Source organism: Gossypium raimondii, chromosome 9 (assembly GCF_025698545.1).
Source record: "Gossypium raimondii isolate GPD5lz chromosome 9, ASM2569854v1, whole genome shotgun sequence".
NCBI lineage: Eukaryota > Viridiplantae > Streptophyta > Magnoliopsida > Malvales > Malvaceae > Gossypium > Gossypium raimondii.
Genome location: NC_068573.1, coordinates 4134338 through 4149348, shown reverse-complemented (window position 1 = coordinate 4149348; position 15011 = coordinate 4134338). Strand labels below are relative to the sequence as shown.

The window sequence follows — 15011 nt, the reverse complement described above, 5'->3', positions numbered from 1 at the left end:
ATAATTTAATTAAAACCTAACCCTAACCTAATTTAATTAAAACCCTAACCCTAACCTAATTTAATTAAAACCCTAACCTAACCTAATTTAATTAAAAACCCTAACCCTAACCTAATTTAATTAAAACCCTAACCCTAACCTAATTTTACATAATTTGATAATTTTACTAACCATTAACACAATTTTGGACTTAATAATTTTACATAATTTGATAAATTTACTAACCATTAACACAATTTTTGGACTTAATAATTTTACATAATTTGATAATTTTACTAACCATTAACACAATTTTCGGACTTAATAATTTTACATAATTTGATAATTTTACTAACCATTAACACAATTTTGGACTTAATAAATTTACATAATTTGATAAATTTACTAACCATTAACAAAATTTTTTGGCTTAATAATTTTACATAATTTTACATAATGTTAGATTTGGTAAAATGTTTTGACCGGTACTAACAATTAAGAAATTAAACTAATTTGATAATTTTACTAACAATTAATACAATTATCAATTAATAATTGAATAAAATATAATTTTTCTAAAATTACATTCAACTATTGCGATTAGGGCATGATCGACTTGTATGGCTCGGGTTCCTACACCATTCGCACAACTTCGTTGATGTATTTGTTTCTCGATATCCATATTGTTCCGTATTCTAGTGGAGCAAGGTCGACCCTTTGGTTTATGACACAATTCTCTATCCATGAATGACTTAAAAGGAGCAAGAGATACGGGTGACCACTTACGTTCATCTGGGACCGGTGGGAAAACGTGTCTCCATCGTTGTACATGTTTTCTAATTTGTACACTTCGTCCACATAACTCATCGGATCCAGACAGAGTTTCTGACAAGCTGCAATAACATGAGCACATGGATAACGAAGTGCATCAAACTTCCCACAGTTACAAGTCCTGTTTCGCAAGTGTACACGATATTGCCCGCCAACAACACATTGGTGCGGTCTTTCAAACTCCGTCACGCGAAGCCATAAATTGTCTCGATCGTGACACACTGTGTGCATGATGTTTTCCCTCGCCTTCGCCTTGTTAATTTCTTGAACTACCTTACTGCACCATACATGGCCACCCTGCATCTGGCCTGCATAAGTTGCTGCTCGCTTTGGAAATAGAGCCGCCAAACGGAAATGTCTCTCGCACAACCGATGTTATCGGTAGATGGCACGTTCCTTTAAGAACAGAATTTATGCATTTTGCCAGGTTCGACGTCATATGGCCATATCGTAGGCCTCCGTCGTATGCTTGTGCCCACTATTCGAAACGTATGTTACAAAGGTAGTCCGCCCCTTCTCCGTTTTGGAATCGTAAAATTGCCAACATTTCGGCAAAACGATCTTTATTTATTTCATACCCTGCCAGTATAAGATCATAGCGAATATTTTATACCACTTCTACCAATAAAACTAATTCAAATTGACAAACGAAATAATACAGTTATAGGCTAAATACCCATGTTAGTCACTTGTCGTCGTTCGCTCTTAGATGGATATTGCCTGTAGTAGTTCGAAGCAACGTGTCTTAGGCAATATCTATGGTGTGTGTGCTGCCACAAGCTTCCCTTTCGATCAAATGCAGCTAGTATACTGGCGCCCCGATCTGAAATAACACAGATATCAGGTTGGGGGCACACATGCCTCTTTAACCTAGAGAGAAAGAAATCCCTGTCATCAGACGACTCCCCCGGTGTTATTACAAATGCAATTGGAAGAATTCTCCCACCGCCGTCCTGTGCCACTGCAACCAATAGCAGATGAGTATACCTACCGAACATGAAGGTACTGTCAATTTGTACCAACGACTTGTAGTATGGAAATGCGTCTCGGCATTGCTTAAAGGTCCAAAATAGGCGTTTGAACACTTGGCATCCACGTAGCAATCGACCGCTGTAGTACAAATGTTCCGTTTCAAGGTCTGTGATGGCACCTCGGACGTATCTCTCTAGCACTTGACACCACTGCCATATTTCATTATATGAGGCATCCCACCCACTGTGCATCTTCTCCAACGCCTTTTGCTTAGTTATCCAAGCCTTGCGGTAAGAGGGCGTGTACCCCATTTTGCTGCTGATATTGGCAATTATCACCGGCACTGAAGTCCTAGGATTTACTTTTATCGTGGGCAGTATCAAGCTAGCTAACATAGCTGAATCCATTTTGGGATGATCTTGTGAAACACCTACAGAGGGAGTACATTAAATAATGCAACAGTGCAAAATAAAATTATTATTCAGATACATTCAATCCTGTACCTGCAGCACATGTATGTGGACCTTTGTACTTTTTTATCTCCCATAACCCTGTCATTTTCCTTAACGAGGCGACGATTTTCCATGAACATGTGCCGTCTTGCACCGCACACTTCGCCTCAAACTTATCAGATTTTGATTTAACAACGTGGTAATTAACGCCATGTTTGATGCTATTCTGTTTCAAAGCACCAATAAAACTATCCTTGTTGGTAAACTGATTACCAACTTCAAGTTCACCGAAATCTACCCCCAAACTTCTACGATCGCGCAATTGGTGTGGTAGATTTGGAAACTCTAACGCATCATCTGCTGACAGATTGACATTATGCATATGGGCTGGAGGTGAATATGCTCTGAATTGTGGATTTTCTTCATCATTTGAACTCCTTTCAGCATCTTCACCTTCTGTTGGAATAGGCTCCGGTTCAGAAAATAATCCCACTTATGCACCATCCGGCCCGAGCTCTCGAGGTGGATCCACATCGGAGTCATCTTCTAACCCACAATCATCTACAGCGTACGACGTCCCCTCACAGGTTGACGTCGTAGGTAGTAAGTCATCCCTTCTTCTGGGCATTTGATAACGTCCCCAATTGGATGTAGATTGCCATCCACTAGAACTTGATGTAGTTCCCCAGTACGTATTTCCAGCATCAAACGTCGAGCCACCGACGTACATGTCCCATCCACCGACAGAGTGTCTTGCGGGGGATGTTCATTCGACACCGCTACCGAACATGGGCTGTTCCGTATTTTGTAACCCGCTAACCGAGTGTCGGCCAGGGGTCGTGTATACATCTCGAACACTAGACGGAAGTACATCAGTTGGCGACGTAAATTGTACATATAACTCAATATAAGTTGCTCCACTAGCAAGATGAGTCTGCACCATTGCCTCCAAGCTATGAGCACATTTTATGTCGAACGAGTGATATATCACCGGATCAACACAAGAACAAAATCGATACGTGATTGACAGAACTTTCATTGGCGTCGTTTGGAAGATTTTACGCCTAATTCTTTTACGAAGTTCTGTCAAATCTCTGTTCTGGTTAAATGACAGTCGCACCGTATTCTCCGACAAAAAAAACAACACCATTCTAGGTGTGGCAAACCTCACAATCGTAGTAAATAACAGCACTAATACGTTCACTCATTTTGAAACTCTAACTTTCTTAGCCTCTCTAAATTGTTTCTGCTATGACTTATGCATTCTAGGAACATTTTCTGCCTAATTTATAGCCTCATTAAACTTGTTATCAGAGCAAAATCGCGTCCACGAGGGCGCGATTTCACAATTTCTTCTCAAATAGCATCTTGGTACAAGCGATTTTATACTATTTGCTCAGAAACGTCAAAAAAAATTATTTCTTACATGACCTACTGTAGCAAAATCGTGTCCATGAGGGCGCGATTTCATAATTTCTTCTCAAATAGCATCCTGGTAGAAGCGATTTTATACTATTTGACCAGAAACGTCAACTCAAAATAATTTATTCCGGGACTTAAAAACCCTAAAAAGCCTGAACTCTAAACCTTAAAAGCTAAAAAAACCAAACGTGAAAAAAACGTCAAAATCGCATCCCCCGGAACGCGCTACGTGTCAGGATATCGCGTCCACGTCAGCGCGACCTACTGACGTGGAAGGAAATCGCTCCCTCAAGGACGAGATTTCCTTCCACGTTAGCAGGTCACGCTGACGTGGACACGATGTTCTGACACGTACCCTGACATCGCGCTGACGTGGACGCGATTTCCCAGAAAATGACCATTCTAGTAAATAATCAAAAAATCGGCCCATTTTGGTAAATTTTGAAAAAAAATGGCTTTTATTGGTAAATTTCCCCATAAAATGATGTGCATTCCGGCTGATAATGAAAAATGGCAAAACTTGGCAACAACAATATTATCCCATACCGGAATGTCGCTTGGTCACACAAAATTTGGGAATTTAATTTGCTAATTATTGGAACAAAATTATTTGAAAGCGTGTATATAACATTGCAGTTCATTGGATTTTTTGATAATGGTACATTGAATCCAATAAATCATATTTTCTTTAAATAAACAAAAGTTGATTCTCTAACGCATAAAGTATCATTCTTTTTAATCTCTTACTTGCAGTTGGCTCAAATAAAAAGCAATTCAACTGTGTGTTCTCAAATATTCTTACATATACAGGAATTAGGAACAAAACAACGCTTTTCTTCCTTTAAACTTCTCATTGCTTTAAATATCATCTTAGCATTAAGGTGACAGTCAGGACCTTAAATTATTTACATATATAATTGGAGCAGAATTAATTAATTTCATGCACTGTTTATAGTTTAAAGGGAACAACATTTGCCAAGCTTAAAAGAATATATATATATATAAATCATAATGAGTGAGGCTTCATCTCTACGTTCTCCTCCATCAACGATGGCGGAAGACAAAGCTACTAAAAAAGTTTGCTTTTGGCATGACTATCTCGGGAGTGGAGATCATATGATGGTTGTTGATCATTAGGAGAGCTCTAAGTTGGATGACAAGCACTCGTTTGCGTGTGCGTCGTTCAAAGATATGCTAGTTGGCTCAATGAGGGCGGCAGGTCTGGTTTCGAAAGATAAGGACGATGATGATATACGGTTACTTGAAGGTGATGTGATTGTTGGGATAGAGGATGATATGTCGTTGATTAGATTCTCAAACCGTGTACATCAACTCTTGTACAAGAGTATGTCCTGGACGTTCGTTGTCAAGTTATTGGGACAAAAGATTGGCTATCATCCTCTATCCAATAGAATTTTCTTTTGGACCTTGAACTTGAACTGCGTACTGAATATGAGAAGGTCCTTAATGAAGAAGAGTTATTATGGATGCAAAAATCCAAGGTGGAATGGATTCAACAAGGGGATCATAATACAAAATTCTTTTACAGCAAGACTCTTATGAGGCGGAAATTTAATAAAATTTCAGCTTTGAAGATTGGTGGTAATTGGTGCAATGATGATCAGGAGCTTTAGAGGGAAACTGTTCTTTTCTTCTCCTCCCTCTACTCATTGAACGACCAAAGCCATGGTATGTTTCTTCTGCATGGTTAAGGAGGAGATTCAAAGTGCTATGTTTAGCATGGGATCCTTGAAGGCTCCGGGATCGGATAGGCTTCATGCCTTATTTCATCAAAACCAATAGGAGCCTGGTGGCCCGGATGTTAATGATTAGGTCCATAGAGTTTTTTTCTTCTGGTTAACCCCTTGATTGTAACATCAATAAAACGCTCTTGGTCTTTATTCTTAAAAACTGAAGTCTTGAAACTATCTCTTAGTTTCAACCAATGTCTTTGTAACATATTATATAAGATTAATAGAAAGATTATTTCTAATCGGTTCAAACTAGTTTTTCCATCTCTTATTGCATAGAATCAAGTGAGTTTTGTGGCAGGAATATATATAAATGAAAATATAATTATCGTTCAAGAAATCATTCACTCGATGCACATTAAGAAAGGGAAAAAGAGTTGGTTGACTATCAAAGTGGATCTTGAGAAGGCATACAATAAACTCCATTGGGATTTCATCAAAGATACTCTATTTGATGTAGGTGTTCTTTTGACGTTATCTCGAGTCATTATGGAAGAATTTCTATTGCCTTAATGCAGAAGATTATTTAGAATGATAATCTCTCAAGTGAATTCCTACCTTTGAGAGGTATCTAACAAGGACCACCACTCTCTCCTTATCTCTTTATGCTCTGTATGTAGAGACTTGGACAACTTATCCATAAAGGTATTGATAATAAGATTTGGAAACCTATCACTTTAGTGAAGAATGGCTGACTATATTGCATATCTTCTTCACTGACGATCTCTTCTTGTTTGTGGAAGCTGATGTGGCTTAGGCAAGAATGACTAGGGATGTATTGAATATCTTTGAGACTACTTCAGGGTACAAAGTCAATGCCCATAAAACCAATATTTCTTTCTCTAAACATTTATAGCGTGCTTGGGTTTAATGAAACTGATGATTTGGGATCTTACTTGGGTATGCCTTTGTTTCATTGACGGATGACAATGAGCACTTTTAATTGTCATTGACAAGGTCCGAAAAAAGTTAGATAGTTGGGATGCTAAACTTCTTTATATGGTAGGGCGTGTAACTCTTGTTTGTTTGGTGCTTTTATCTATTCCCAATTATTTTATGCAAATTGTGAATATTCCTATTAGCATCTGTGCTAAAATTGAGAAGCTTGCCTAAGGGTTTATATGAGGGAATTTTGTAGCTAGTCATAAGCCAACCTTGGTTAATTGGATTGATTATTGTCAACCTCTCTCCAATAGGGGATTAGGTCTTCGATGCCTCAAGGAACAAAATGCGTCCTTTTTACTTTAATTGGGATACCATCTTTTCACTAATAATAATGGTTTATGGGTTAAGATTCTTTGAGCTAAATATAGTCTTACGAAAGATTGCTTAGTGGATATTTCGAGAGGTAAATTTTCTTTTGTTTGGAGATCCCTTGCTAAGGTTTGGCCATTCTTACGTCAAAAACTTTCTTGGTCAGTGGGTGATGGTATTCTCATCAAATTTTGGACCAATACTTGGATCACGAAGCTTGGTCCTTTAATTAATTTCTGTCATAATACTGCTCTTATTGATGATTCTATTACTTTCAAGGAGGTGACGACTGCTGATGGTAACTGGAATTGGAATTGCCTGCGTTGTTATTTGGATAATGATATCATTTATTATTTTGCAAGCATTCTAACACCGAATTCTTTAGCAGGGCATGATGCTCTAATTTTGAAATGGACTACTAATGGTAATTTTATTGTTAAATAAGCTTATAACACTCTTATGAAAGATTCCTTACACCCAATAAAGAACAAATGGAAGCTTACATGGTCCTTTGCTGGTCCACATTGTGTTAAACAGTTTCTTTGGTTAGTACTTAAGGAATGTCTTCTCACCAATACAGAATGATGTAGAAGAGGTATGGTTGATAATCCTTCTTGTAGGTTATGTGACTAAGCTGAAGAATCCACCACTCGTGTGCTTCGGATTGTTGTAAGGCTCGAGAAGTTTGCGAGCAGTTTATTCCTTCAAGGGCAATGAATCATTTCTTCTCCTATCTATTGTTGCCTTGGCTGTTTGAAAATTTGATGAATAAACTTGGTACAGTCCTTAAGGAAATTGATTGGCAATCCTTATTTGGTATTATTTGCTGGAAGCTCTAGAAACAATGGAATCTTTGTGTGTTCCAAGAAGAGCCTTTCAACACTGTCCACATCTTTCAATCTTCGTGGTGTTGGGCAAAATCCATCAAGGATATGATTGGTGGTTTAGATGGTATTCCCAAAAGATAGAATCAATGTTGAATTTAGACGTTACCGCCTATAAGGTCCATTAAGTTGAACATTGATGTGCACATAGTCCAAGTTTAGGGTTAGCTTCCTTGGCAGTAGTGGCTAGAGATGAACACAATAGATGGATTTGTGGGATTAAAAGGAATATCGATAGATGTAGTGTTGGACAAGTAGAGTTATGGGCAATTTATGATGGTCTCCAATTGGCTTAGTCTACAAAATAGACTATTATTACTATCAAAACCGATTGTACGCTAGTTATTGAAGGCCTTAATGGTAGACTCTGAGGACAATTAGATAGGGATTTGATTCTAAGAATTCAAGAACATTGTAGAAGAGATTGTAGGGTGAAAATTTAGTAGGTTTCAAGAGAGGCGAATATTGCTGCTCACACCCTGGCTGGATTGATGAAGGGATTTCCTTATGGCTCTCACGTTTTCCAGGATATACCTATAGCGATTGTTGCTCAAATAAGGAATAATGGCTAAATTTTGCTTTATGGTTCTGATGTTATTTTGTACTTGGTCTATCTTTCTCTTTTTCTACAAAAAAAATTATAACCCTAATTAAATATAAATATAGAAGTAGAAGATTTAGTAGTTTATTTGGCCGCCTTCAGGTGTTAATTCAAAATATAACATTAATTTGAACTCCAATTAAAAGATTTTCACTAATTAACGTCTGATACAATACAATGATTTTCACCATACAAATGTGTAAGACTCATCTATTAAATGTGAAAATCAACAGTAAAAGTACCATGAAGACCTTTATACTATGAGTCAGATTACATTTTACCTCCTCTACTAAAAAAAATTGGCATTTAGTCCTTGTATGTTAGATTAGAGAGCTAACTAGTCCTTTTGTTAAAGAATTCTATCCATTTCTAATGTTAAAAACTTGTCCATGTACATTGACATGAGGTAAATGTGTCATTGTCTAGTTATTCCATTAGCCAGACAAATTTTTAAGAGTACAATTGGATGAAATTTTTAACATAAATGGACAATTTTCTTTTTGATCAAGCTACGAAGATTAATTTACCCATTTTTTGAGTAGAGGAGGTAAAATGCAACCTGACTTCTAGTAAATGGGCCTCCATAACACTTTTACTGAAAATCAACTTGTAAATGGTGATTAAACATGCATTGGATATAAATGGAAGAACAATTAATAGAAAACTCATATATATATATATATTTATCAACTTCTTATTCCTATTTGCCAAGTCTAAAAACTTTACTCATAATGTACCAAATAATTTTACCCCATAGTGTTTTTAATGAAAAATCAAGTTCACAAACAAATTTATTTTGATGAATTTGAGTTGGAAAAGAAAGGGTCATGCAATGTTTTGTGGGTTGATTTATGTATATTGTAATTGTACAGCCCAATTTGCCCAGGGCCCAGGCAAACCCAAAAACAAAATTAACCCAAGCCCACTACAAACCTAGCCCAAACTAAACCAACCCAAACCTAAGCCCAACACCTAACTAGTTTTTGGAGAAAAAAACCCTAACCACAGCTTTTTTTTGCGCCGCTTCCCCCATGTGTGGTGTCAGCATACCCACAGCCCAAGGCCTGACTCTTGTACCAAAATAGCAAGTTGACCTTGCTATAGACCTGCAAACAAGAAACAGAGAAGACAAAAACGGGAATAGCAATAGCAACAGAACAAATGAGAGAACAGTAATATGGCAATGTAATCGTGGCTATAAAAGCCACGAAAATAGCCTTGTAATGGGACAGAAGAATAGAATACAAAGAGAACGAAAATCAATTCAAAGGTTCCTATTCATTGTCATTTTATTTTCTCTGTCATTTTTTTGTTTATTTTATTTTTTTATACATATATCCTACACAAAAGAAAAAAAAACGAAAGAACTGACATGTATCCGAGTCTACACCGCCGAAAGTGGCCGAGGAAGCCACCTCCGATGATAGGTGGCAAAATTAAAAGGTTTCTTGAGGTTTGGGGCCTTTTTGTCAATGTTTCGGAGATTTTGGAGGTAGATTCGGGTTTAAGGGCTTTAAAGGAATCGGACCGAAAATTTTAGCCTTTTCGGCCACCGCATGCGGCGACGCCGTCGCCAACGGACGGTGACCGACGCGGTGGCCGGTGACCGGAGTTGTGACCGGACCGGAGCCGGCCTGAGGGGCTGGGGAGAGAATTCTACTTAGAGATTCTCCTTTTTTTTAAAAAAAAAAGAGGTTAAAATGAATTTTTTTTTTGAAATTTTGGGGGCTTTATAGGATACCAAAACGGTACCGTTTTGGACGCTACCCCAAATACTCAAAACGGCGCCGTATCGAGCTCCCGACCCGAGATCCATCCCACTCCAGGACAGGATCCGTGTGTTTTTAAGCGAAAGGGCTAATTGCACTTTCAACCCTTCCGCTCTTTAATAATTTTACAATCCAGTGTCTGCGTTTCTTTAATTTTGCCCCATGCTCCGCGTTTTCAATTTAGTCCCTTTTGAAATTACGCGTTTTGGGAGGATGGGATTATTTCGCATTTGACCCCTCCTCGTTTTCCACGCGTGCGATTTGATCCTTTCTTCTTTATTTGTTGTCGATTTCACCCCAAATGTTGCGTATTTTTTATTTTAAGCCCTTTTCTATTTTTATTTTATTACCATTAAGCTAATTAAGCTATTACTGCTGTTATTATTATTGTTATTATTATTATTATTATGGGTATTATTATTGTGTTAGTTTAATATATCGTTGTTACCCTTTTATATATTGTTTTATTTTACTACGTACTATCATATTAATTCTTTTATCATATATTGTATATAATTTCATGATGTATTAATCCTTTTCATACTAATTCAATATCGTCTATGTATCTTTAATGATTTGACTTTATAATGCATTTCTAGAAAAATAATCTATATATTTTATGCTATAAAAGTTGATAATATTTTTTTACACTATTTTACGTACATACATATAAAAATTATAAGGAACTATTTTTAACATATCTTAGATTTACGTATACACTTACTTATATATTTTATACATATATTCATACTGACATTCTTTAATATATATATATATATATATATATATATATTTTATAACTTATTTATATTTGTATGTATATATACTCACTTATATGTCTTTATACATTTTTAAATTTACCTGCATACCTATATGTATCTATATACCTATTTCATTTTCATAAATACATATACACATATAAATATCTCCTTTTATAATTTTATTCATTCTCTTTATTTATTTATTTATGTTTTCATCATCATTTCAAAAGAATATTTTAACTTTACTCGCCTATATACTTGTATTTTTTACATATTATTAATTTGTCCTTTTTTCATTTATTTTTATTGTTGTTACTTGTGTTATTTTTATACTATCATATTCAACATTGCCTTGCATGCATATTAACATCGAGTTTCGTTTTTACCATTTCGAGTAAGATTAATCTCGTGTTTAGATTCGAGGAGGTCGTACCCTAACTTACAGGGTTTCGATTTTCACAATAAATCTAAATACACGAATCTTTTCAAACTCAAGTTTTAAATGATCTCGGGAATTAAGAAAAGATTGTGTCCTAACTTACTGAGCATGATCCCTTTTTTAAAACCGAGATAGCTAAATATCTTTTAAATAAGTAAATTTTGGCATTCATTCACGCATCGGGAATTCAAGACATTGTGTCCTAACTTACTGGATATAATTCTCTTTCTCGATTAACGTGAAATATGCCATTTTCCCGAAAATTTTCAACATTCCAAGAAAGGATCGTAATTTAAAACTCTTTAAAGTTTTCAATCTTCGACACTAAGACATTAATTAATCCACTAGGTACCAATTTTGGGCGTGTCGAGGGTGCTAACCTTTCCTCGTATGTAACCGACTCCCGACCCCGTTTTTCTGAATTTCGTGGACCAAAATCGTTGTTTTAATAAAATTAAATTGTTTATTAAAAACAACCACATTTCAAGGTGGCCCGATCACACCTTATCAAAAAAGATTGGTAGTGACTCCCATTTTCGTTTTCATTTTTAAAAATTCAAGTCGACCCCGTTTTATCAAAAAAATGGTATCAACAGTAATTTAAATAAAGAAGTTGTATTTCGTAGAGATTTGGCAAGAATTACAAATAATATCAGATCTATCCGGATTATATGTCAAGGTAGCAACAAAACAAATGCCTATAAACATCCATTTAGGGGCCACATATTCTAAGTTAGGTTTAAGAACATTTTAAAAAGGCAGCTAAAGCTTAGCTGTTCATACCATTTAAAACCAATCACTATTTTGAAACAAATTCAAAGTGTTTATCATCATTTTAGGGTTTTGCCTTAGATTAATAGTAATCTCTTTTTTTATTACTAGTGAGAAGGAATAAACAAACAACCCAAAAAAGAAAAAGAAAAATAAAGAAAAAGTAGCTAGTCAGAAGGGAAAAAAATAGTTAGGTTCAATTATTAAGTTTGTTCTATTTTTATCACTTATTTATTTTTCGTTTTAATCATTCAACTTTTCGAAATTAAATATTTTAATTTCGAAAAGTTGAGTGGCTAAAATGAAACAAACTTAATAGTTTGGTGACTAATCTTGTACTTTACCCCAAACAAAAATGAGAATAATAATGCATGTAAGTTGAAGGGAATAAGCTAAGTTTACAGGATTTATATATAAGTCCATAACCAAGTTTTTTTCATTTACTTTAGGGTTTATGGGTTGGCAATAACAACCTTATCAAACCAAAAGGCACTGCCCCTCTCATTCTATATGATTAAGGGTTTGGCAATCATGAGGAGGCGAAAAGTTGTAGTGAGAAAAGAGGAGCCACCGAGGAAGACCACAACCAATTCATCTTTGACAATAACGACTGTGAGATATGGGGAGTGTCAAAGGAATCACGCTGCCAGCATCGGCGGTTATGTCGTCGACGGGTGTAGGGAATTCATGGCAAGTGGAGAGGAAGGAACGAGTGGTGCCCTTGCTTGTGCTGCTTGTGGTTGCCATAGGAATTTTCATAGAAGGGAAGTTGAAACTGAGGTAGTCTCTGAGTGTTCTTCACCTAATAATTCTTCCAGTAGAGCATAAATAAATAATATATAGGCTTTCATTTATTAATTATATGATGTTTTGGTAATTGGCTTTTAGTTTTTGTGCCAAAAACCTCTTCCTTATCAATAATTTGCGTTGTGTTTCTTTGATGGTTTTTTTTTCTTAACTTGTTTCTGTATGTAATGAAGTTGCTAAAATAATTTGTATTATGTATATATTCTTGATGATGGAATTAATGGTTGTTAATGTTAGATTTATGGTTCTTTATTCTAACTGCAACACCCATATATAAATAAATCCATGACATATAATAAGCATATCATTGGACCTATTCGTAAGAATTATTTACTAGTGGCGTATACAATAGTTGTGTATATATTATCATTAACTATAGGTAAAAACTTGATAAAAGTTGTCAATGAGTTTTGTTTCAATAGTAAGGTTGAGGTCTTAAGAACATTAAGACCTGCAGGTTCGAGTTTCATATTATGTAAATGTCTAGATTCTTTAATCTTAATAAATTTGAAATGAGTCCATTATTAGAACTAGTTATTCAATTAAGTTAAAGAAAATAAATTATGATGACATTCCGAGTAAGTTCTTTTTTTCACCTAACAATCAGCAATTATCATCTTGACCAAGGCGAAAATCCATGGAATATTTCCTAAATTTGGAATCGTAATCTGAATGGTAATTAGACAGCTTTGTATTTAAGTTCAAAGGCCCACATATATCTAACCAAATCACTAATGGTATATTTTCTCTTCTGGTCTAATCTGCCTGGTTCTTATGAATGGAAATTTTGTCAGTGATGTACTTAGTACTTAATTAAAGCTTAAGCTCACCACTTCTTTTGGTCGGTATTGTTTAAAAAACTAACCTAATTTTTTTAAAAAAAATACAGATACTAGGATTTGAACATAATTTATTTTCGTAGATTATACGTGTTGATGAAATTGCATACACATGAAGATTATCATAATAAATGCTTAGATGTTTGCCATACCAAATGGTGAGGTATTGAGTATAGTACATACAATCTTTCATGTATACGTAGGATTGAATTAGGTAAACGTCGATTCTAAGGGAAAAAAAGGCCAAGTGAATGAGTTGAGCACATGAAAAAGATAAAAGGGTTAATACATCATTTGATATCTTAATTTGACATTCTCTTTAATATGTTATATGTGTTAATTTTTGGTTCAATGTGATACCTATATTTGACAAAAGTTTTAAATCTTGATATCTGAAGGTAACAGTGTTAACTTTTTAGTGTTTAATTTGGGTTTTAAAGTTGGTTTGATAAAAAATCATAATTAACTAATAATATTAGCAATTAACTTTCATCAAATCAAATCTAAAACTCAAACTAAATGTTCACGTCCCATCGGATTGTATTTGACAAATTAAACGTAAAATTTAACAATTAACTTTCATTAAATTAATTCTAAAACTTGAACTAAACACTAAAAATTAACTCGTTACCTTTGAGTATCAAAATATATAGCTTTTAACAAATATAAATATCAAATTAAATAAAAACAACACATACTAAAATTAAAAAAATATATATCAAAATTGGATATAAAATAATATATTAAACCACAAAAGAATTTTTGCGCGTTGGAGAAGTTATATTCGTTGTCATCGGAAAAAAAGTTAGTGAGGCGTGGAATGAGATAAGGGAGTCGACGAATTAGGTTATGATTAAAGTTAATTATTACATTTCTAGTGATGGAAAGCTTTTCTTTAAGACTTATCTTGTATTTTTGTTCATTTTTGTGAGTGGTTGCTACTTAATTTCCTCAATTATTTGAGTTCAAACAATTTTCGTTTTTCTCAATCAATTTTACTAAAGGCTGAAGCAAAAATAATTTTTAAAAAAATAGTGTACAACAGAGTCACGTGCTATAAGTGCCTATAAGTGCACATTATATATCCATCCTAAAATCAAGCTCTAAATAAGACCACTTGAAAATTCATATTATCAATACTCGTAAAAATCTCACCATACATCCATGGTCCAAGATGGGTGTTAGAACACCAAAAAATGACAACAGCTTAATGGGATTCAATAGAAAGATTCCTGATTGACCACCTTTGCACATCTCCTTCGCCATCGACAGTTCCGTTAGAAGCAAGATTAGTTGGCACCCAACACCTCCCCCGAGACCCTTCAATAATAATGAGATAACTATTACTTATCAAACCACCTAAGTTTTTACATTGTCAACCTCTCATATAAAAACCTTCTTACCCCTGTAGAAGGGGACGAATGAACACCCCCCTCTCTCTCTCTCCCTTGAAATGCATCTCATATAATAATGTTCGTT

General features: G+C 35.1%; 1 protein-coding gene across 1 annotated transcript; it reads left to right on the top strand.

Annotated features, from left to right (window-relative positions):
* The first annotated feature begins 12302 nt into the window (after positions 1 to 12302).
* Positions 12303 to 12887, top strand: LOC105798190 (mini zinc finger protein 2). The gene has a single exon (XM_012628167.2). It carries the CDS (start codon positions 12397 to 12399, stop codon positions 12712 to 12714), a length of 318 nt encoding a protein of 105 aa, XP_012483621.1. The 5' UTR covers positions 12303 to 12396; the 3' UTR covers positions 12715 to 12887.
* The last annotated feature ends 2124 nt before the right edge of the window (positions 12888 to 15011 follow it).